This window comes from Peromyscus leucopus, chromosome 8a, assembly GCF_004664715.2.
Source record: "Peromyscus leucopus breed LL Stock chromosome 8a, UCI_PerLeu_2.1, whole genome shotgun sequence".
Classification (NCBI taxonomy): Eukaryota; Metazoa; Chordata; class Mammalia; order Rodentia; family Cricetidae; genus Peromyscus; species Peromyscus leucopus.
Window position 1 is genome coordinate 56,067,724 of NC_051085.1, and position 25,057 is coordinate 56,092,780.

The 25,057-nt window shown below is 44.3% G+C and overlaps 1 protein-coding gene across 6 annotated transcripts; it reads left to right on the forward strand.

Annotated features, from left to right (window-relative positions):
• Positions 1 to 1,276: 1,276 nt before the first annotated feature.
• Positions 1,277 to 24,826, forward strand: Ermard (ER membrane associated RNA degradation). Of its 6 annotated transcripts, none has more exons than XM_028866590.2 (18): positions 1,277 to 1,796; positions 2,382 to 2,550; positions 3,124 to 3,263; positions 4,373 to 4,474; positions 5,087 to 5,176; positions 6,856 to 6,953; positions 7,718 to 7,854; positions 8,430 to 8,544; positions 9,460 to 9,562; positions 10,138 to 10,167; positions 10,988 to 11,056; positions 12,117 to 12,290; positions 15,924 to 16,007; positions 17,974 to 18,050; positions 18,670 to 18,795; positions 19,084 to 19,302; positions 20,407 to 20,520; positions 22,779 to 24,826. In XM_028866590.2, the coding sequence occupies exons 1-18, from the start codon at positions 1,509 to 1,511 to the stop codon at positions 22,963 to 22,965; spliced, it is 2,322 nt and encodes a 773-aa protein (XP_028722423.1). In that variant the 5' UTR covers positions 1,277 to 1,508; the 3' UTR covers positions 22,966 to 24,826. The 6 variants fall into 6 exon arrangements, with proteins under 6 accessions (XP_028722423.1, XP_028722424.1, XP_028722425.1 ...); XM_028866591.2 differs by having other exon boundaries at positions 22,381 to 22,871; XM_037200508.1 differs by lacking the exon at positions 1,277 to 1,796 and adding an exon at positions 1,803 to 2,272.
• Positions 24,827 to 25,057: the final 231 nt, after the last annotated feature.

The window sequence follows — 25,057 nt, forward strand, 5'->3', positions numbered from 1 at the left end:
ATCCGATCACATGGCAGGCAGAGTCTGTGTGTTCAAAGACACAGCCAGCTTGGTGACACGAGCCTTTAATCCAAGTACCAACCATAGAGACCTGGAGGTCTGTATAGACAGGCAGTGACGGAGAAGTCATGTGGTTGGGTTTAGAACCAATGAGAAGGCAGAACAGAAAGTCAATAAAAATACAGACACACAGGAAATAGGTCTCTTTCTGAGGGGAAGGACAGCAGCAACTGGTAAGCTAAAGGCTATTCGCTAGTGCTCTGACCTCTTGGGCTTTTAACTCTTTATTTGGCTCTGTGTTTCTTATTTAATAAGACTGTTTAGAATTACATCTACACTGCCCTGTTCAAAGTTTTTACCTTCAGAAAACTAGACTTTAAGAGTCGACATACACATATACAAAAGAACATATACATATAAAAAATTATATATATGCCTTGGTCCATGTACCCATGCTTCTAGATTTTGCTAAATATGTATTTTCATATTGAATCCAGCTCATTCAACTTTCAAGATTGGCAGAAGTTATTCTTGTCTGTCTCAAAGTATAGAAATCTTTATTTACTGTTGGTAACCCAAACTTTAACATAGTACAATGTTCTGCTTTTTCCTGGGTGTGTGAACTTGGATTATTACTTTTTCCTATTTGTTCTTTTCTCTGTAAAACTCTGACACAAAGAAACATTAAAACCTAAAATGTTGTCATCACTCTGAGTGATCTTCAAATAGCTCAGTTTTCAAAAATTTATGTCTTTGCTGTTATGTCTAGCTTCATCCTACCAATCAATCATGAGCCACGTGAGGTAGATATAAAAATACCAGGTGTCCTAGGACACATGTTCTAAGCTCAGTTCTGCATCCTTGGGCAAAATGTCTTCCCTTATTGCCTCAATAGAAGATAGAGTTCTGATTACATTAATGGTTTTTAAAGGACAATCATATAGAAATGCCAGTGTTCTAACGCCAATAAAATGGGACGATGACCTTTTCTACTGATATAGGAGAAATAACTAGATATTTTCAATTTTTCCTCTTAAAATATTCTTCAAATAACAAGACTTTATTGATCTGTACATGTCGGTTTTTTTCCCTAGGGGTGTGTGTGTGTGTGTGTGTGTGTGTGTGTGTGTGTGTGTATGTATAATATATGGTATAAACTCACTTGGGGTTGGTAAACTATGTAAATACTAAGATTGCATCTAGAAAGAGCAATACAACTATTGGATAACTCTGGACATTTGCGAGGTAAGTCTGCAAAGACCCGAGAACGATCGTGTAAAAACGTTCTGTTGGTTAACATACGGCTCTCTGAATTTAACAACTAAAACCCCTCGGCCTGCAACGTCTAAACCTCGTTGTTCCACCTAAGCTCAGCTCCGCAGGGGTCAGAAAAACGGAAGAAGGGAAAGGTTGGCCATCCTTCCTGCGCCTCCGGGCGCTGGGGCGTCTAAAGGGTGGGCAAGCTGCCTGGGGCCCGGCGGTGCGCACTCACTGCCTCCTTCTCGAACATGCTAGGCCTCCTATCTCTCCTAGGAGCCACCGGGGAGTGGTGCGGCGCTTGGCCGGAGGACGTCTTCGTTACTCGGCTTCGCCGATCCATTTTGACGCGTTTCCCCCACGACGCCGCCGCGCCTCCCGCCGCGGTCCACCCGCTCAACGCCCCCAGCCGGCCGCGACGCCGGAGGGACCCAGTCGTCTCGCGCGGGCCAGCGCCGCACGCAGCCGCGTCCCGGACATCCGGGCGGAAAGGCGTGAGTCATCAGAGAGCGCCACGGCCCAAGCCGGAAGCGATGGAGGTAGGGGGGCGGCCGCCTGCCGGGGCTTCCCGCGCGGCCTGCGTCCAGACCCAGTCCGTGTCCTGGGACCCCTGCGGGGTGACAGGTCCAGAGCGGGATGCTAAGCTGCAGGGGAGAGCCCAGTTTACAGAACCCCGCGTTTGATGAGAGGGAGGAAGCCCCTCAAGTCGGGAATCCATCATTCCATGCACCTACTCGGTGCCTGTGGTCCTGAGGTTGTGTTTCATACCAAGGACAGAAATGTCCTGTTCTCACATTTACTGTGAAGAATCGCTGGTTTTGATACCTGCGGTATATATAATGAAGGAGTGCCAGAAGGAATGATGCACTGCTCAGAAAACCCACCGCGCCCCCCAGCTCCAGTGTCAGCAAGGGTGACTAAAGAAACGATTCAAGTGTTTGAACGCGCACTTTGAAACACACGCATAAAATATGCTTCGTGTCAAAGCACTGTTAGACATATACAGCTTTCTATGGTATCCAGAAAGCATATTAAGAACTTCCCTACCTTAGTTCTGTCTGTACATAAGATAGGATTTTCTTTTGACTTGAGTGTAATAATGCCCTTTATATTTTATATTTCAGATTTTAACAGGAGATTCCATTACTACATGCCTTTCTCCTTTAGTGCATGACTTGATTTGTAACCTTGGTTTTGAACTCAGAGAAAACTGTGATATCAATAGCATTGTATCTCAAAATGGTGAAGTATGCTGGGAAGCAATTACAGACCGTGTGAGCTATGCAGAATCAGGTTTGTCTTGTACAAAGGTACACTGAAAATGTTTGGGCCTGTAAAACCTGCCTTGGTTCTTTTTTCTTGGAGGATGTTATAATGTAGTTGTCAGAGGAGAAAGAGAATCCTGAAAAAGATAGAAAAGTCAAGAGATGCTTAGCTAAGAAAATTGTGTGTGAGCAGGAGGCAGGCCAGGAATGCTGGAACCAATCTCAGGGCCTGGGTCCAGTAGTCAGTAGGTGTATATACAGCATGGATACTCTGGATAAAGGACAAGACAGAGTGGGGTAGTGCCTCTCATCGTGTTACTCAGAATAGCACCTAATTCACAATATGAATTATTTATGGAATTTGATATTTTTATGCTTGATCATGAGTAACTAAAACTACAGCCACACATTCTCTGCTGGTGGTAAAGCCTTTTATGATTCATTTCTACTCAGCTGCAAGTATACTTATCATACGTCCAATTTTAAGCTGCTTGATTTTGTAAGCATTTTGTAATTAAAGCTTTTTTTTGATTTTTACTTTTTTTTTTTCATCCTGTGGCATAGAGCTGTGGAACTAAAACTTATTTTCTCCACCTATAAGGGCAGAGTCTGGATTACAGGAGAAGCGTACTGCTGTTGGGTCCTGTCTGTGAGGCCATCCATCTGCATATCTCATCTCTGACCAGGGCACAGTTTGAAATTAAGTATTCACCATGGTTCCAGTGGACAGTCTATCCAGAGGTTTGACATTTTCATATCTTTTAAGATTTTGCAAATTGGAAATCCTCATTACTTGCCAAGTTAAGGGTGCCTTTCTCCATCTTTGGCCTTCCAACTTTGACTAGGTCTTGGTGGCTGCAAGAGAAATCTAAGTAGTTTATAGGTAGGCTCTGAAGCCTGAGTTGAAGAACATACCACTTTGAACAACTTTGGGGCTCAGTTAGGCAGGCATTTGTCTTAGTTAGGTTTCTTGCTGTGAAGAGATGACCACACCATGACCACAGCAACTCTTATACAGGAAAGCATTTAACGGGGACTGGCTATGGTTGCAGAGGTTTAGTTCATTGTCGTGACGGGAAGCAAGGCAGCGTGCAGGCAGACATGGTACTGGAGAGGTTTGATCCACAGGCAGCAGGAAATGAACTGACTTGAGCTTCTGAGACCTCAAAGCCCACCTCCAGTGACATACCTCCTCTAACAAGCCACGCCCACTCCAGCAAGGTCACACCTCCTAATAGTGCCATCCTCTGTGGGACAGGCCTTCAAACACATGAGTCCTATTCACACCACCACAGCATTAGAAGATGAAGTCCACTTTAGCATCAGAACTCCCAGGGAGATGACAAGGTTAGATCAGATAGTAGGTGCTTGGTTTCTTTAAAGAGAATAGAAAAAAAGATAGTCATATGGATCCTAATGCAAATCTTGTGTGGTTTGCTTTTTTTCTTTCCCTGTGTTTGATTTGACACGTTAAAGGACTGTAATAAAACAATACCTGTAACATGTCTGATTCTAAAACAGAGCTGGAAGGTGAGCTGCCTTATACAGGAACTAAACTAAATCATTACGGAAATAAGAAGTAGGTAAAAATGCTTGGTTTCAATTCATTACTATGCCAAATTTATACTTCGAACAAACATTTAAAGAAAGAATTTTCAAAGAACTCCTTAGGTATTAAATAATTTTATTATATTATTTCAATGGAAACAATTTGCTTATGTCAAAAATTTAAGTGTAGTAGTTGAAATATTAAGAGGTTTGAATTCAGTAATAGTAATGCAATAAAAATTTTGTTTTGAGAATTATTTTTCATTGAATCTGAGTTCTACTGTGTGTTTTACTCTAAATAGCTGTTTCTTGAAATATTTGATGCCTTGAAAAGCCTGTGCCCTCCTGCCATCTCCCTCAGCGTGATGAAACTGGCTTCCTGTCTGGAACGAGCCTTAGGCGATGTGAGTGTGAGAATCCTCCTTGTTTGCTAGATTACCTGGATGAACACAAAAGCTTCAGATTTCTTGGTTCATATATTGCTTTCTTATAAAATACAGTGATTTTCTTTTTACATAATTAAGAAATTCTGGTGCCTATGAGCCTGGGAGATGTCGCAATAGATCAAAGGACTTGCTGTGTAAGCATGAGTACCTGAGTTGAGATTACAGCGCCCGCCCATCTCCAAACATGAAAAGCTATGGATGGTTGCTTCTACACCTCTGTAACCCCACACTGGGGGTTGGGGGGGTGGCGGGTGGAGACAGGAGGCTCACTGGAGCTTTCTGGCCTCTATTCTAACTCCAGCTTCAGTAAAAGACCCTATCTCAAGGGAATAAGGTGGAGAGCGATAGAGTAAGACACCTGATGCCCTGCTCTGGCCAGTGTGCTCACACGTGCGCCAGAGTGCACACCAGCACACACACACACACACACACACACACACACACACACGAAAGGAAATCTATGTCTAAGCACTTCTCTGTTCATCTGTACTATATATCGTAAATCTCGCTCTATTTTAAATTTTGCCTCATTATAATATAGTTATTATATGATTTCTGTTTGAATTTTAGGTATTTTTACTGATTGGGAAGGAGTGCCCCTTTCTTCTAAGAGATCTTCTTGCATCTGCAGAGCTTGCACAAGTCTTTGGACATGCTGTGGTAAGTATGTCAATTATACATAAAGCATAGCGTAGCTGGCATGAGCTGTGCTTTCGATTTTCCAAAACTGCAGAACTCTGGGGAAACACTAACTATTTCCCCTATTTAAGTGTATCCTCCCTTCCTTCTGGAGCTGGCCCACTTCCACATATTCCACAGGGTCTCTCTCCCCAGATTTGATGGTGCTCAAATAACCATATAGGTCCAACCAGAGAGGCAGTTAGAAGCATATCACTTTGTTCAGTTAAGCATTCATAATGGTAGTACTAAGTCACTACAGATTACGTTTAGCACTTTGGAATGATAGTATTACATTTTTGTCCTAAAATACCTGTGTTTTTAACAGGTGGGAATTTATACCTTTTGCGGTCATTCAGACTTATAGTGGCAAAAAGAAAATAGAACTTGGTGAAAAATTATAGAGGCCTTTATACTTTTCAGAATATTCTAGAGGGACTAATCAAGAGACTTCAGACTAGATGGTGACTTGTAGGGAGCTCAGTGAGGCAAAAGACCAAAACAACCATCTTAGTTAGACAAAGTCCACCAAATTTACTATTTGGGACTAAGAGACCATCTTCAGTGAACCCTCCTACTGCTCACTGGGATCATTTCCCTTGCCAGCTTGAAAATAATTTTCTGGTAGAGGGCCTGGCATAAGGCTGGAGTGTGGCCTCTTGTTGTTATGCTGAATCATTAAACACATTTTGTTCCTGCCTGCCTGCTTGCCATTCACCATCTAACTCTGAATGGCCACTTTTAGCCTCTAGATGATTTCTTGTAGCTGCTGATAGATAGATGGCATTTTGGTATATAAACTGGGGGAAGTGAGCAGGGGCTTTTGAGGTTCCTTCAAAGATATGGCTGTTGAACACTGGTGTTGGGTTGAACCCCTCTGAGCTTTCCACCTGCTGGTTCTGCTTCAGAGGCTCAGAAAGCACCTCTCTCCTCTGCTCTGCAGCAGCCCAATGTAAACCAAGATTGTTTTCATTTCTCTCCTGAGGGCTGACTGTCCTCTCTCATGAGTTTGTCTGAGGAGGTGCGGACACAGGACTTGGCTGACTAGCTATGGCTGCTTTTCTCATCCTTTTTACCACATAGGCAGGCCCACACTACCTGGTCTGGAGTTTGTATCCAGTTTCTGATGTGTTCAGATCCTGGGCCCCTCTGATGTGTAGTGTTAAAGCCATGTATTCTGAGTCAGCTCCTCATCCTAGGACTGCCTTGATGGTCTGGTCTCTGAAACCTTGGCTTTATCTTCTTCACTTGTGTTTCTTTCTGTGCACAGTGGGAAATGATAGTGCCTTCCTCAGAGGTGGTTCTGGGGATCATTCAAAAATATGTCTAGCATGTGCTAAATACTCGATAAGTGTTGGTTTCAGCCCAGTGAAATGGCTTATTGGGTAAAGGTACCTGCCACCAAGACTCATGACTATAGTTCAATCTCCAGCAGCCACATGGTAGAAGGAAAGAATCAGCTCTCATAAGTTGTCCTCTGACCTCTACATACTGGTACACATTAAGTGGAAATGTGTAGAATTTTGATGTTAGTTTCATTCTTGTTACTACTTTATGCTGGCAGAAACTGTTGGCTTTCTTGGTTCTAAGGGAGAAGCAAACAGTGTAGGAATGAATTCATTTGCTCCACTAGTCAGTAATCTGCTGTCTTAATGGATTAGATGGACGTGCTGAAGGTCTTCATCGGGTCTCCCTGTGGACTCAACCTGAGGAACATCTTGTGGCATGGCTTTGCTTCCCCTCAAGACATTCCTCCAAAGTAAGTTGTTGGCTAAGTAACTTTCTTCCTTAATCTGCTTAAGGATTTGCTATACCTTGAATTTTCCAAGAGGAAAGGGTTAACTGTGAAAGATGGGAGGATTTGAGGCATGAATGGTCAGGTCGCATGTTAACAGTGCGGTAACTGGAGGGGTGAGAGTGTGTGTTCTGGTGCCTGGCACCCCGAGAAGCGCAGACAGAGAAGCCTGGAGCGGCAGCAAGCCAGGCACTCTGAAGTCTGATGGCCTTCCCAGCTGCTGCACACCTGGCCATCTCTGGAGAGTTGTGGAATTTGTTGGTTTTCTTTCTTAGTTTTTTTTTGTTGTTGTTGTTGTTGTTGTTTTTTGTTTTTCAAGACAGGGTTTCTCTGTGTAGCCTTGTACCTGTCCTGGATCTCGCTCTGTAGACCAGGCTGGCCTCGAACTCACAGAGATCCGCCTGCCTCTGCCTCCCGAGTGCTGGGATTAAAGGCATGCGCCACCACCACCCGGCTCTTTCTTAATTCTTTTAATTTTTATATCCATTTATACATGTGTACATATGCCACAGTATTTGTGTGGAAGCCAAAGGACAATTGTGGGGAGTGGTTCTCTCCTCCCGGATGTGGTTCTAGGGATTCAACTGAGGACGTCCAGCTTGGCTGCAGCCCCCTTTAGCGGCTGAAGCATCTCAGTCCTCCTTCTTGCATAATTTTAACATTTTTTTTCTAAGAAAAGTCTTTATATGAATAACTAAGTTCATTTTCTGGTTTCTGGTCTTCCCTAGGTACTGTTCAGCTATGATGTTGTTTACAGCAGGACTGGGTCAGTTACTGAAGAGCTACCTTCACCAAGAAAGCGTCACACTGGCACATCGACCTTTTGTAACTCTTACAAACCTAGAGGATGTGATCGTTTTCCCTGGCAAGTTCTGTCTCACACTGCCCCTTACTGTGTCTTCATGGAGGTATTGCACAGTTTGTAAATAGCATCAGACTTGAATTCTTGATGAAGAACTTACTTATCATTGCCAAGTTGGCTTTGTAAGTTACTTGAAGAACCTTTTAGATGTCGCCCCTTCTCACTGTTCTGGTGCTGTTGGGGACCCAGAGAGTCAGTGTTAGAACTGGCCTCTTCCACAGATGTGCTACCCTTCAGAACATCTTGGGGCCATCATGGCATTTGTTTCTCTCTCCTCTCACCTGTCTGCGTCTGTGCTGGTGGCCATTGTGTCAACTGTGCCAGCACCAGACAGGTTGCCGTGTCCTCTGTGCTAAACTAGGGGACCCTGGGCCCTACTCTCAGTTGCTGCCCAAGTTCCTGACGAGATTCACTTGTCCATCTTTCCTCTTGGCAAGCTTCCCGAGGCTGTGGGTCAGGTGCTCTTCCTTTTTAGGGGTGCTCTGCCTCCAGTCACAGTTTATTTGTCCACATGCGCCCCTGACTGCTTTCAGTTGGCTACTGTGGTTGTGTTTGTAAGGGTACTTGCTTTTTCCCAGGTGTAACTGATGAGGTTCTCTCAGCATTAGAGAACGTGATGATGAAATCTGCCTTCTTATTAAAAACCATGTTACCATACTGGGAAACAGCAGTGAGCAAGTTCAAGGTGCACAGGTAACAAGGGTGGGTGGTGTTGGTGCTTAGATGCCAGGCCTGTTCCATTCCCTTCACTGTCTAAAGCCCGGTTACTGTCCTGACAGAGTGAGTAGAGGAGAGACCAACTCAGATTAGGCTCAGTACAGATTATCTTCCTTTGATAACTTAGACGAGCTATAAATATTTCAAGCATCCCCTGTCATCCTCTTGGTACAATTCATAGAACTTTTTTTCTTTTTTCTTTTTGAGACAGGGTTTCTCTGTATAAAAGTCCTGGCTATCCTGGAACTTGCTTTGTAGACCAGGCTGGCCTCGAACTCACTGAGATCCACCGGCTTCAGGCTCCCAAGTGCTGGGATTAAAGGCGTGTGCCACCACTGCCCGGCTATATAACTTTCTCTTTTTCAAGAATAAACTTCTTAGTATATTTTCTGCATTCTTACTGTAAGAAAAACATTGAACCTAGCAGTAGAGAACCTAGAAGAGAAAAAAAAAAAAAAAAAAAAAAAAAAAAGGACAGGTATGTTTGGCTGTTAGATTCTGGTAAAGGCCAACCCTGTGTGGAAGCCAGGCACAGCATGTTTTCAGAGGGGGAGAGACAGTCGGTCGTTGCTGGTCCTCAGAGAACCTCACTCTTGGATTCACTTTGTACTTGAGCTGCCCTCTGGAGCTGTGCTACTCTGGAGCCCTCTGCAGTGACATGCAGAGTGTGTCGATCTTTGATGACATTTTGTTCCACTAAAACTACTAAAAATATTTCATCAAGCATTAAAATTCCAAAACATGGTCTTAGAGTCCCTAGTCTGATTAGAGTCGGAGTCCCTCACTTTGCTTCTCACATTAGAAAGGTCTACCTGCTTTTGGTGCCACACTGGCGTGTCTCGGCTGCAGTGCGGTCACCGTGGTACTTTCCGATTTCCTTGGGTCCCACAGGTTTGCCGACTGCACCATGCTGTTGCTGTCACAGCTAGAAGCTGGACTCAGGAGGGTGTTTGCTGCAGTTAACAAATGTCCTGACAGACTCCTCACCGCCGAGGTACACGTGCTTCTGTTACTCAATTGACAGTTTTATGTGACTGTGCAAAACCCTGGGTCCAATCCCTTACAGCGCACACACACACACACACACACACACACACACACACACGCACGCACGCACGCACGCACGCACGCACGCACACATACATACATGCACGTACGCACACAAACACACACATACACACACAAACACACACACACACTCCACGTTATTTGCTGTTAAAGCATACATTTATTTTAATTGTGATTATGTAAGATAGTTCTGTTTCCAAATGGCCCTTTAAACTTCATGATGTTGCTGGGCGGTGGTGGCGCACGCCTTTAATCCCAGCACTCGGGAGGCAGAGCCAGGCGGATCTCTGTGAGTTCGAGGCCAGCCTGGACTACCAAGTGAGTCCCAGGAAAGGCGCAAAGATACACAAAGAAACCCTGTCTCAAAAAACAAAAAACAAAAAAACTTCATGATGTTATGAAAACAGTAGCACCTTCTGAGAGCCAGAATTGTTTTTGACTTTGAATGATATTACTCTTTTGTTTTAATTTTTTCTCTTTTATCTCTTCCCCTTTCTGCAGTCAACAATTCTATATACCACGTTTGATGAAGTAAGTAGTCAAACTTGCAAGAAACCTTGAAAAAAAAATCATCTCCTTTTAAGTACAAATCAAAACACAAGGATGAGGGCTGGAGAGATGGCTCAGTGGTTAGGAGCACTTGCTGTTTTTGCAGAGGACCTGGTTCAGTTCCCAGCACCCACACGGCAGTGGCTCACAACCATGCGTAGACATGCACATGGTGCTGCACATACACACATGCAGGCAAGGTACTCATGCACATAAAATAAGCAAATTTAAAATAATTTAACACTACTAATGAAAACCACAAAGATATAAACAGCATGTTTACAGGAAAATGTTGGTAAGCGAGAAGAAGCTTATGCTAGATTTGAATGCAGCTCTGGGGCCTTGCTTGAGTTGACTGAATGACTGACTGGCACTCATGATGCTGTGGGTTTAGTCCCTAGCACTGAATACACCCAGCATGGCAGCATATACCTGTAATCCCATCACTTGTGAAGCAGAGGCAGGATTTGGAGGCAACCTGTATAGCACTTGAAAATCTGTTTCAAGCAAATACATTTAAATAGCTTTCAGGTTAATTTTGAGGCCTAGTATTATTAATCTCATTTCTGTAGTTGCACAAAACACAAAGTGGGAAAATGCAAACAGATTGGCACGACTGACTATGACCACTGTTGAAAACAACTGTCCTTAACCAGTGTGACAACTTTAGAAGTACGAATATTCTAATTGTGTGTGTACAGATCAATGTCCATGTGTATAGGTACATGAGTTTGGTTATGTATTATGCATGTGTGTGTGTCAGTTTAACAGCCTGTTGATTAATCTATTTTTGGTGTTTTAGATACTGGCAAAACACTTGAATGATGGTAGCATCAACCAGCTTCCTCATTTCCTCGGAGAGCCTGCCATGGTAAAGATTTGGGTATCTCCAGCCTTAGGTCTCTCTGTTTGAGAACATGTTGGTGTCTAGAGCCAGTGTGACTTGTGGTGTGCTCAGGACCTGACCTGCTGCTGTGCTGTCCTCCTGTCCTGTCACAGACAGTCGTCAGGAGTGACTGCCTGTAGGCTCTGGGCTTTGTTTATTCTGGTTAGTGCCGTGCCCTTTGAATGCCTGATGACTTGGCTGCCCTCTTTCTAAACATGTTTTTATTTATTGGTTCTATGTATTTTTGGTAAAGAAAGAGCTATATTTGCTTTATAAAATTTAGCAACAGTCAAATGTCTCTAAGATTAAGTGTTGGATGAAACAGATTAATGTTTTGACCCATTCTTCAATCAGCATTTTATATTTTATCGGGACACTACAGTGACTGCTCTAGACTGTAGTAGATACTTTTTGTCTATTCCACCTCACTGAGAGAAGAGCTGGATTCTGCTTCCCATTCCTTATGTGATTTTGGCATCCCTTCCTACCCACAGACAGCAAGATGACTAATTTATCTGGTATTCTTTTTTGTCTTGCATTCCCTGGACTCTTCCTCTGTTGGCAGCCTGCCCACATCAGTGGTTTTCTGACCTTTTTCTCCATAGTCTGGCAGAGAGAGACTTTGGGCATGTACTGTTAGCAGAGGGAGCAGCTCTCTTTGTTGATTTGAGATGCAGGAGTGGTCCATGGGTGAATGTAGGGGAAGGAATGGGCCAAGGAGACCTGCTTGGTTATGCTCATTCCAGCAGGAGGAATGTTGATTTCCCTTCCACATAGGAGGGTAAGAAAGACAGAGATAAGTGCCCTGAGCATCGGCCCCTTCCAGGCAGCTGCCCCAATGGCTGGTCGTCAGCTCCTGCAGGCAGGCCGTGTGAGCAAGAGCGCCCTGCGACAGTTCCAGCTGCAGGAGGGGGTGAATGCCCTCTTTGAGACTCACATTTCCCATCAGTTTGTAAACAAGCCAGGAGCTGCCTGGAACCCTGCCTTGTGCCTTTGCCTGTGCTCACAACATTCACAGAATGCGTCTCTGTTAATTTTCTAAAAGGAATTCTTGTGGGATTTCCTGAACTATCAGGAGGGTCCTCGTATCCGGGATCGTTTAAGCCATGGAGAGATCAACTTACGTGAATTTCCGAGAGAAGCAGCAGGCCAGCTGCTCACATTCTCCCTGGTGCTTCTGCTCAGATTCACTGCGGAAGACACATTGTCAGAGCTGAAGGTACCACAGAGGGGAGAGGGTGGCTGTCAGGACTACCATCACTAGCAATGGAAGAACATGTCTTATTTTTCAAATATGATTAGCTATTGATCATTTTTTCATTTTAATTTGAGTTACAGTATTATTCCATCAGAATATCTGTAAATTAACAACGCACATGCATGCATTCTCTGAAAATCAGAGTTTTGAATCTGAAATAATTTGTCCTCTCATAAACACATCTTTGCCTTTCTTCTTCATAGCAGTGTTGGTATTAAAAACCAAAGAACAGGTTATAAAACATGATTTGCCAAATACAGGAAACTCCTACAAATATATATCAAATTGATGGAACAGGGTATTTGCACTTCTGAAACTAATGATTTTGTTATTTTTAAAGTAAATAATTTTAGTAATAATGTTGCAGGTGGTATTTTTGTTTTTACATTATATATATGGCAATTATTTTTTAAGTTGTTTAAAAGTCTAAGCAAGATTGAAAAATTATTATAATATGTAAAGGCCATCAGGAATCCCCTTTGCCAGAGATGAAAGCTGTTGAAAGTTGGGTGTCCTTGCTTCTCTGTTCTTTCCACGGGTATCCCCAGATGGGCTCCTAGGAAGAAATGCTTTGTCCTTTAAGCAGTGTTTTTCATTAGCTGTGTTTGGGATCTTTGCTGTGCCTGCCCTTTTTGTTGGCTGTCTGTCATTCTGTTGGATCAGTCGGCCATCGTTTATCTAAATGATCTCCATTTGGGTGTGTGAGCTGTCCCTTTGACAGAAGAAACTCTGAGAACAATGGTGGAGGACTGGTTCACTTGGGCCCCTCTGCTAGTGAGTTTGCAAAAGTAAGGCCTGTGACAGACAGACAGCAGTAAGGCCTGTGACAGACAGACAGACAGCAGTAAGGCCTGTGGATGACAGACAGCAGTAAGGCCTGTGACTGACAGACAGACAGACAGCAGTAAGGCCTGTGACAGACAGACAGACAGCAGTAAGGTCTGTGACAGACAGACAGCAGTAAGGCCTGTGGATGACAGACAGCAGTAAGGCCTGTGACAGACAGACAGCAGTAAGGTCTGTGACAGACAGACAGACAGACAGCAGTAAGGTCTGTGACAGACAGACATCAGTAAGGTCTGTGACTGACAGACAGACAGCAGCAAGGCCTGTGACAGACAGACAGACAGACAGCAATAAGGTCTGTGACAGACAGACAGACAGCAGTAAGGCCTGTGGATGACAGACAGACAGACAGACAGACAGACAGCAGTAAGGTCTGTGACAGACAGACAGACAGCAGTAAGGCCTGTGGATGACAGACAGCAGTAAGGCCTGTGACAGACAGACAGCAGTAAGGTCTGTGACAGACAGACAGACAGACAGCAGTAAGGTCTGTGACTGACAGACATCAGTAAGGTCTGTGACTGACAGACAGACAGCAGCAAGGCCTGTGACAGACAGACAGACAGACAGCAGTAAGGCCTGTGGATGACAGACAGACAGACAGACAGACAGCAGTAAGGTCTGTGACAGACAGACAGACAGCAGTGAGGCCTGGTTTTCTCTTCGCTGATGCTGCTGTCCCTGCCTTGTCCTTGCTCACTTGTATTTTCCCACCGCTTTAGGAACCTTGCTGCTGTTTTCGTTGATGTACCTGATTTTAGCTCTGGGTTCTTTTTTTCCCTCTGGCTTCTGCCTTTGATGTCATTTTTGAAAGCTGCTTTGCATTCCAAAAATTATGAACATAACCATTATTTTCCTAGTGTTTTTGTCTTTTGCTCCAAATAGAATTTAGTTCCTCTTGGGAGTGAGGTAGAGAATCTAGCTTTCCGTGTTTCTTATTGAAATTGCCAGCAACTTTTCTGAATGCCATGTGAAGAACTGTAGCTAGAGTTTTCCTGCCTTGCCCACAGTCAGGACAAATCTCTGTCACCCGCCAGTCCCACAGCTGCTCAGACCCAACCAAGTAAACACAGAGACTTATATTGCTTACAAACTGTACGGCCATGGCAGGCTTCTTGCTAACTGTTCTTATAGCTTAAATTAACCCATTTCCATAAATCTATACCTTGCCACGTGGCTCGTGGCTTACCGGCATCTTCACATGAGGCTTGTCAGGGTGGTGGCTGGCAGTGACTCCTTCTCCCTTCCTGTTCTCTCAATTCTCCTCTCTGTTAGTCCCGCCTATACTTCCTGCCTAGCCACAGGCCAATCAGTGTTTTATTTATTGACCAATCAGAGCAACACATTTGCCATACAGAACATCCCACAACAAAGAACTGACATCTTTATTCAGTGTACATCAGGCTCCAGCCCTGGGCTCTCTTGCTGGAAGCTCTGCCCTCTGCTGAATCTTCATGACACTGTTTAGTGCTTTCCAGACACTAAAGACAATTCGCATTCCTGTCGCCTCAGAATTGTCTTGTCTGTTCTCACTGTTTATATTCCCTGTGAGCTGTGTCATGAAAGTAAACAGACTCAGAAAACAAACTGAAAAGAATAATCTAGTAGAATCACACAGGGAAGCTGACATCTTTTACTATATTGCACACTATTCAGAAACTGAGGGTGTAGCTCAGTTGGTAGAGTGCTTGCCTAGCATCCAGGAAGACTTGGGTCTGATCCCCAGCACTGCATACACCAGCTGTGGTGTCACACACCTGTGTCCCAGCCCTCACTCAGAAGATAAAGGCAGAAGTGTTGTTCCCTGTTTTCACATTCTACACTCAGTTTCATCTTAAAATACATCTTGAGTCTATTACTCAGTGTTATTCCATTACACCACTTGGCCAGATCACCTTCACTTCCTGGAGGGACGCTTGCTCTGACAGCTTTCCTTCTTCCCTTTTCTCAACACAGCAGCCAGATCCTTTTTGGAACATTATGTCCCTCTATGTAGAGCCTGTCTGTAGTTTCCTATCTTAGAGCAGAAGGGGATGCTCTCCCCTGGCCTAAAGGCATACGCTGTCCCCTGGTGCCTATTCCAGCACTCATCTCCAGTCTTCACACAAGTCTCTGCCCTGCTGGGACTGCAGCCATGAGGATGCTGCCCACAGCACGGCTGTGGCTCAGGCTGGCAGTTGTCAGTGAATGAGAAGTTGGCACATGTCCTCAGCACTTTAATCTTGGTCATTTCAATCATTGCTCTGTGCTATTGAGAATGTGATGGTTTCTGCTTCTGACGTCTGCCAACTTCTGGCTCCCTGACTTTATGCTTTTGTGGTTTCCAGTTGCTGATACAGGTTTTCAGTTATATATTTATAACAGCCATTGAAATATACTATATTATCTTTGTTTTTAATATTTATATGTTTGGCAATTATATATAACTTTATGGTCATGTAATTCTCCTCTAATTGTATTGATGTTCATTCCTTAAATTTTTTTCCTTTTGTTTTTGGATCTTTTTCTCTTTATATATTTGTAGTTTTGCTATGCTATAGACAGGGTGGATGTGATCTTTGTAAATTATTGTGGCTAGTTAGCTCCATTTTAGTCAGTTGGTTGACTACCAGGTCCATCTTGCTTTAGTGAAGAGTTTTACCATGCTTTAGATGAAGTGAAAGATTAGGACTCTAAGTGACTGTGATTCAGAAGAAGACAAAGCCCAAATGTAGAACTGTAGTGACTAACAGCAATTTTCTTAACTAGGAGGAAGCAACAATACAGTTGCTGATTAGTCTTGTAGAAGGCTACAGATCTCGCTGCCACCCAGCCTTCCAGCTTCAAAAACAGGTATGCCACATGCAGAGTGTTTGGGAGAGGGGACATGTGTGATACTGATCTCCCTTCAGAGACATCAGAAGGGCCCCACGGCTTTGCCCTGTCAGACTTCCTGACCAGTTGGTCCCTTACTGTATGGCTTTGGTCAAGTGACTCAGTCTTCTGAGCTTGCAGCTCAAGTTCTGTGTCTCAGAGTTAAAGGTGGTTCTGTCTCAAGGGTGACAGGTGGAGTGTTTAGCATGGAACCTAGATGGAAGACTAGCCGTCACTGGTCATTGCCCAGAGATAGAAGCAAGTTTTATCACGTGAGAATGTCATTTTTTTATTCTACCATATAAGACAACTTTGTGTTAACTTACAATTTTAAAAACAAACTTCCAAGCATTTCCACCAGATAGTTCCAATTTGGGGATTATTTCAAATGCTTCATACTTTTTTTGAAAAAAGATTTTATGTAGGGGACTGCAGTATGTATATATGAGTGCAGCTGGCCTTGGAGGCCAGAGGTTTCTGATCCACTAGAGCTGGAGTTATAGACAATTGTAAGCCACACAACAGGTCCTCTGCAAGAGTAGTGCGTGCTGTTTACTACTAAGCCATCTCCCCAGCCCTCAGATGTTCTATTCTGTACATGGCAGGGGACAGGACAAGAAGAACCCCCATGAATGTCACACTCAGAATGGCTCTTACACAGACTTGGCAAGAGAGCACACCCTCACAGGGCTGCTGTAAACTGGTGTGTGTGTTGGGAAAGACCTAGAAAGGCAGTGTCAGGGACCAAGGCTTGACCAGTGTTGTGTTTGACAAATACATCCATTGTGCGACTTTTCCTGTGGAGAGGTGCACAAACACCTGTTCTCCCCAGATAGAGCACCAACAAACAAATCAGAGAAACCATTCCACCCAGTGAGTTTGGGGGAGTTGCTTACAGGGTGCCTAGATGACCAGGCAGCTGCATCTGGTGATGTCCATCCCAGCAATGGTGATGACTCACAAAGGCGACACCCTAGAGTTTTCCATACAACTGCAGTCAGCTGAGCCAAGAGTGTCCTCTTCCCAGCAGTTGGCTTCTACTTCTAACCATGGGGAGGGCTCTTGAATCTTATAAGCTCCTTAAGACACTTCCTCCAGGAGGGATGTTTGAGTTCGGAGGGAATAGCTAAAGCAGTATGGGTAAGAAGGGGTGTGTCAGCCAATTATCCTCCATCCTGTGGCCAGTGGGTTCTGGTTTGGGGCAGGAACATGGATAGCATCCTTCCATACTACAGATACCATTAGAAAGGTAGAAGTATCAGAATTTACCTACAGGGACCAGCATTTTAAAGAGACAAGAAGGACAGGAGGCAAGGTTCTGGAAGGTAGACTACCTGGTGACCCGATTGCTGAGTCCCCAGCCTGTGCCCTTTGCTGTCCTCTTCTATGGCCCCAGGGAACACCCTGGCTATTTTGGATCCTCATCTGTTATCTATCTACTACTTGGTGACATCCTGTGCTTTATAAGGTCATTGCTGTTGCAGAAGACTGCTCACATTCATTGATGTCCACACAGCTGCCACTTAATTTTCTCATATTATCGTGGGGGCAGGACCTGCTGAAGGATCTGTTGTATGGCTTCACCTGGATGCTGACAAGTGATTGATAGTGTTGACATGCCTCCCTCGTCTGTGCTGTGTGCTCTCACTCACAGAACGATTGCCAAAGCTAGTCACAGTTCAGAGGAGGGGAGGTAGGTCCCTCTCAACTGAGGGTGTCATATTTGTGAACATGCTCATCATCACCCCAACAGTAAGAACCAGCAGTAGTCTTAACAGTCCATAGATGAACGTGTGAAATACTTGAGCTCACCATATGCTTTTCAAATATGCAATCTGTAATAGTTTTACAAATATTTTCTAGAAAGTGATTCAATATCCGTGACAGTTGAAAACACTTTCTAGGATATTGTAAAACCTTAGAGCAGTCAAATATTTCCTCCCAGGTGCTGAACTGTGAGAAAAGCCTCAGGATGTGGCCTGTGCTGCCTGTGCCGGAAGAGCCTGGTCAGGAAGCAGCCAGGTGCGTGTCCCCTGGACTGGGGAGTATGCCACTTAAGTTGTTGCATGTGTCCCTTGGGTCGTGTAGACCATGGCCAGGTCATGTAGACATGGGTTCTTGTACAAGGCTGTTAGCAGGCCTCTGGAAAGGAACTGCTGGGCCCAGTTTGTTGGCCGTTGAGCATAGACTAGAGGTGTCTGTCGGGAAGATAAGGCACCCTTCAGTAAGGCCTGGGCAGACATGAGGAGGAGGAGGGACACAGATCTGGGGACTGTAGAGTAAAGCAGATACACGAGTAGTAGAGCCACTCTGAGCAAGCTGCAGATCACCTTCTTTCCGCACAGTGCCTTGCGTTCGGCTTCCCCTGTCATTCATTTCATCCTGTCATGATGCCTGTTTTCACTTACGTTGGGTAAACTAAATTTCAGATCAAGTTCACTGCACACTAAACATCATTTTATATTATCAATAAAACATCATTTTATATTATCAATAAAACATCATTTTATATTATCAATAAAACATCATTTTATATTATCAATAAAACATCATTTTATATTATCAATAAAACATCATTTTATATTATCAATAATGTGGGAGTTTTAATTATGTATACCTTTAAGTATTGTGTGTTCTTCAGATTGGAAGGTAATTCTGAAGCATATGCCTGCAACTCTTTAATTAGCAAGATTTTGTGTGAGCTCTGCCACCATATTCCCGGGAGTACCTGCGCTGTAAATGGCTTGGATGGTCTTCCCCCAGAGAAGTGAGTACTGAAGAAACATAACTGGTAATTTATGACATCAGACTTAATGTTTCCATTCTAAATTTTAGCAGTTTGGTATTGTGTCCCAAAAGAAGTCATCAGGTGAACTTAGGTGATCTCTGTGCAAGTACCGTGTGTCTAGTTAAGTTTCCCATGTGTACTCTGTTCACTGCGGTTGCATTTACCTGTCACTTGCTGAGGTCCCACTTACACCAGCAGACTCCAAACCAATTCAGATCAGAAGAAGAGACGACAGTGGCCTTCCCTGGTGTTGTGTGTCCCTTGCAGGTGGCCCCAGCTGCTCAAGGAACTCTGCAGCACACGCATCCCTACCCTGTTCTGCCCCAGACTCGTTCTAGAAGTTCTGGTTGTGCTCCGAGGCATCAGCGCCCAATGCCAGCGCGTCTCTGACCAGGTTGTTGCCTCTCTGCAGCTGAGACACCGGCAGTGGGTGGAGCATAGGCTGCGCTCCCGGCAGCGGCAGAACTATCTGCGCATGCTCAGCAGGTAGGCGGTTCCCCTCCTCAGCAGCCCTCTTTCTCAAGTTTGGGTGGGTGCTGATCCTTCCAGTGAATAATTACCTTGTCATGTCTACTGTTGTAGAGGAATTTTGAATGTAGCCTGCGAGAGTGGGTCCCACCACCCAAAATAACTGGATTTAAGCCCTAGAGCGTGTTCCCTTGGATTGGCCAGCACCGATTCTTCACACTTCCTTAAAAATAACTGTTTTAGATACATTTCTAGAGCTTTGGGTTGAATGGTGCGGTATTTTGTAGACCTATCAGAGCTCTTGCTTGGTCATTGCCTTCCAGAAGTTTCTCGGTGAGCCCTCAGCTTATACAGGAGTGCTATTACATCACTTCCCTCTAAAATGGAGTGAAGTGTTTTTAAGTATTTCTGTTGGTCTCATGGGCAAAATAAGGTTGGGCTTTAATAGGAATTTCTTGGAATCTAGCAAAGTTAAGACACCTTATCCTCTTGGTGCTAGTGGGCACAGAGCATGGGACCTAGCAGCAGTCTCTGGGGCTGACCTGGTAAGTATTCTTGGGGGCAGCTGGGACTGAGCCAGATCAAAGCTGTTGCTGCTGCCACAGAAGGGAAGCTCTTTGTGACCTGAATGTGAAGAGCAAGGAGGGCTGGGCTGCACCCCTGTGGGCTTGAAAGGCAGAGACTGGGGCAGGGCAGAGCAGGGTGGGTGAGCATAAAGGGCAGGAAAGCCATCTTCCCAGGTAGTTGGACTAGGGAGACTTTAAAAAGGTGTTGGCAAGACAAACTGCATGCTTTTTGTTTTGTTTCTGGCTTTTTTTCTTTGCCATTCAATGTTTATTTTTGTTGTTGTTTACTTTGATTTTCATTTTGTTTTGTGTATGTATTGTGTGTTTGTTTTTTTTTTTTTTTTGAGAGAGAGAGAAAGCACACTTACAAATATGAAGCTGTATGTGTAGGAAGGTGGGGAGGATCTGGGGAGAATTGGAAAAGGTGGAAAAGCATGATCAAAATAATTGTATAAAAATTTTTAATTAAAAAAGGTGATGATTAGGTGAAGTGTTGTTTTTCCTTGTGAAAATGGAAAGGACTGTCAGAATCTTAGCTCTGTTCATCGTTTTTCAGTGTTAGACTTCTGTCTCCTGTGCTTTACCTGATTTTGTTGCTCCTTGCACTGGAATTGGTCAGTGTTCATACTGTCCACGGTAAAAGTGCTCAGGACCGTCAGCAGTATCTGAGGTAAGATGGTGCTTAGGCGATCTTGAGAAGTTTTGACTTCTCTCGGCTATTCCTTTGGTGATGGTTTGACCCCACAGTCTCTCCTGCTCATCTTCTCTGTACAATGTGATGCTAAGTTTGTGGGCATTTGAAACTGCTTCCTTATAGGCACATTTCACAAAACTGAATCTGATGTACTTGAGAATCCCCTCAGAACTTGACAGTCTACAGACTGTGAGGATGGTCTTGGAGGAGGATCCTGAAGTGTGGACCATTCAGTGGCCTGAAGTCTGAGCCCTGAGACAGACCCCACCACATCCAAGTGACCCACAGTCCCTTTAGTTGAGTACAGCTGACAGTTTCAGACTTAGGAATTCTACCTTTCAACAGCATCCAGATCTAGGGAGTCTGAAACTAAGATAAACTTTTGTGTAGACCAGTCCACATGCAGAGGCCCCAGAGCTCACGAGACTCTTTGGACAGAGCCAAACAAATATATCTTGTGGTCAGTTGGCCATAGCTGTTGTGATGTAGCCTCCATCCATGCCCACAAGTGTTTCATATCTTAGCTGGCTTTATGCAGTACTTGGCAAGGGGTAGGAGTCCTTGCATATTGAAGCATCTTATGGATTACAGTGGTGTGGTGTGGTGTGGTGTGTGTGTGTGTGTGTGTGTGTGTGTGTGTGTGTGTGTGTGTGTGTTTTAGACAGGGTTTCACTGTGTAATCTTAACTGGCCTAGAACTCACCATGAAGTCGGGCTGGCCTTGAACTCACAGAGGTCATCTTGCCTCTGCTTTCCAAGTGTTGGTATTAAAGGCATGTCCCAGCCACAATTTTTAGCTTTTTTGATACTTTTTTAAAAGTATTTTTAAATTACTCTGGGGGAGGGGGACTGAGAGGGGGAGCTGTGAAAGTCAGAGGACAGCTTGTTCAGTCCAGTCTCTCCTTCCACCTGTACATGAGTTCCAGGATTGAGCTTGGGTCGCTAGGCTTGCTTGGTAAGTGCTGTGCCTACTGAACCATCTGCCTACCCTGTACTGATTAGTTTTAATTGCCAGCTTGACACAACCTGGAGTTGCAAGTTTCAGATGAAGAAATTTTTAGATCAGGTTGGCCTGTGGGCATGTTTGTAGGAATTGCCTTGATTGTTAATTGATGTAGAAGGGCACAGCCCATTGTGGATGGCACCGTTCCCTGGTTTTGGACCCAGGACTGTATGAGAAGAAAGATGGATAGCTGAGTCCCAAGCAGGCAGTGCATTTGCTTCTCTCTGCTGTTGACTTTGAATGTGGTGTGACCGGCTATCTCAGGCTCACTGAGATTCCCAGCAGTGGTGGACTGTAACCTGGAATTCTAAGCCAAATGAGCCCATCTTCCCCTAAGCTGATTTTTGTAAGGTTATTTTATCACAGCAACAGAAATGACACCAGGACAAGGATGGCTGACTAGAGCTGAGGCAAGTGCAGATGGCCTTGTTCACAGTGTGCAGGGCTGGATTGGGTACTCAGCCTTAATACCACTAGTGCATGGCCCTGAAGTGTCTCTGGGTACTGTGTGGCACTGGGTGTCATCCATGGCATCTGGCCACATGCTAGTAGCACTCCCCAGTGACATCACCAAGTGTTCCCAGAGAAGAGCCACTTCCTAGACCAAGGCTCTGTGGGTTTCATTGTACCGTTCATTTAGCATATGTTTATGAAAATTTTATAAATATAGATAATTACGGGAAAGTCTACACTAATTGGGAAACTGAGGGGAAATCTGAAAATATAAAAATGATGTTTATCCTAATCAGTTGGAATTGCTGCCCTTCAATAGACTACTTAAGGGAAACTGTTTGGTGGCCATTGTCCATAGGAATGGTGTTTCTCTTCATGCAGCACAGAGGGAAGAAAGCCAAGTCATGCCACATTGGCACCCGGAGAGACTGGGCAGGACCTTCTCTCACTGTGAATCTGTCAGGTCTCAGTCTGGGCCAGGTGGCCCTAAGGTCTCTGGAATTCTGTTCCATCACAGAAACATCGCGTCAAGATCTGAGCGTGTGAAAAGAATCTTGAGTCTTATAAAACTCATCCCAGTGTTGACAGCCTTGGCCTCAGTATTTTTGTTTTTTCTCTAACAGTTTCTCTTATTTTCATTTTGCATGCATTCTTCTTGAATCCACACGCAATTAAGTAAATTTTAGGAATATTTCCAAGAGAAGACAAGACATGTATGCTGCTACATTCTATAATAGGACAGACAAAGAAACTAAAATTCCTCACTGTCTTTTTAACAGGTTCTTAAAATTGATCCTACAGTACACTGAGAACCTAGTGGCCTATACTAACCAAGAGAAGAACAAATGGAATGAAGCTATCACTCTTACACATGCAGTTTTGCTGAGAATTTGGACTTTCAGTGAGAAGAAACAAATGTTAATGCAGTTAGCCAAAAAATCCACAAATCAAGTTGATACAAGTTGACAAAGAAAACACAAGTCAGGCTACTCTTGGTTGTGAGAGAAAACTCAAATAGATTCATCAGCAAGTAAGTTGGGTAGCATCCAAAGGTGAGATGGATTCTGATCATGTACCAGGGATGCTGGTGGTTCTAGGGGATAACAGAGTCATTCTATGGGATGAACAAATAATTAAACATTTGGGAAAGACAAGACCAAGACATGGAGAGAGGGGAAACAACAGCTTTATTGAAGGAAGAGATATGAGGGGACCCAGAGCTTGGAGTCTGCTAAGCAGACTCTCCTGCAGTGGGTATTTTCATAGGGCCCCCAGGTACTCCTTTTCCCTTATTGGTTCTTTTAAGAGTCTGGCCTCTGCCTGCTCTTCTCACAGTGTCTTCTGGGAACAAGAAGATGCCATCGGAAGAAGCTGCTTTTGCTTTCTCTGTCTACCTCTGCCCCTTTAATTCTGCCTCCAGGCTTAAGCTGCACTTCTGAAGCTTCCTGATTTGGTGTCATTGTGACCCCTAGGCTAGTCTGGATGCCTGCAGAAGTTTTGAGTTTTCCTGTCCTTGTGGTGACATTGGAGGATGTGGTCACTGCTTTGCCCCTAGTTGTTGCCCGGAAACACATGGCTTAACATGTCTTGTTCGTCACATGTTCATTCTTAGAAGCTATCCTTGTAGCCATACAAACTGTGGGGGTGTGACAGATAGGCTCAGTTTGATCTGTGGGCAAGTTACAGTTATCCCTGGAGGCAGGGTTGTGTTCATCAATGTGCATTTCATGGGTAAGTAATAAGCAGTAGCAGTCTGTGAAGGTGGAGGCCACAAAGCTGGGTGATAGACCACAGGTCCCCAGTGAGCATTTGGCAGAGGACACATTTCTAGATGAGAAGGCAGTGTAGGAGGCTCTGAAAGGTTAGAGGGGAAGAGGTTATTGAATCCTAAGAGTTCCCTGAAAAGCTACTTGGTTGTTTGGGGATCTGGGAAGATGGTCTTCCACCTCAGTTGGTGGTGGCCAAATCTGGGGAGGCTGCATTGCTTGCATGTGTAATAATACACTTAGCCATACCAACCTCAGGGGGTCATGGCTTTTCATGGCCACCTTCCAGACCTTGGCTGCAAATGTCCTGCAGCTAGCCAAGGAAGAATTTTCTGTGACACTTTAACTGAGCTATAGAGGAGACTTGGGGGTACTTTGTGGTAGCTGCACATTCTGCTTGTTCCTTTGTAATTTTTACCCCGCACACACAAGTCAGCTTCTGGATGAAAGAGTAAATATACCAAGTTGCTGTTCATCAATTGGAATTTGATCGTTCGCTTGGAACAATACCTACATGGTGCCATATCTTCAGTGAGTCACATAAAGGACACATGATCTATGGACAGGAAGATGTATTCTGCATCTCTTCAGGGGCATCTTGTTTTCATGCATAATGACTTGCCCTTGTGTGTCTCATCAGGGGCACATGATCTTGTGTTTTTCATTGCATCACTTCAAGGAAATGGAATCCATATACGTGAAGATGTGTCCTGCATCACATCGGAGACACGTAATTCATGTACATGCCTTTCCTTGGCCCATTACTCCAAGGATACTTCTACCTTTTTATGTGTCATCATTTCTTGAATAGCAGCAAGAGGCGTTTTGTTTGCTCTGTTCCTGTGGTTTGGAAGTTGATAGCCAATCCAAAAGGGCCAGGCCGGAATTCTTTACTGCATGGTACCTCTGCCTTTTGAAATTAACTAAAAAGTGATTTGATACCCAAACTTTACAAATATCTTTTTTTCCATGGACCCTCTCCAGACTTCAGCAAATACTGATGTTCTTGCTTTTCAACCCACTTTGTTAATTAAATGATGGTTTGTTTTTTTTTAAATTTTTACCGTGAGCTCCATGTTGGTTTTCATTTTCCTAAAGAAAGATATCACTTAGGTGTGGTGATACATTCCTGTAATTCCAGTACTTGGGAGCCAGAGGCATGAGGATCACAAGATTGACCCACCTGGTCTGTGTAAGGAGACCCCCCCTATCTTAAAAAACAAGATAAAATAAAAGTGTGTGTGTGTGTGTGTGTGTGTGTGTGTGTGTGTGTGTGTGCACGCGCACGAGTA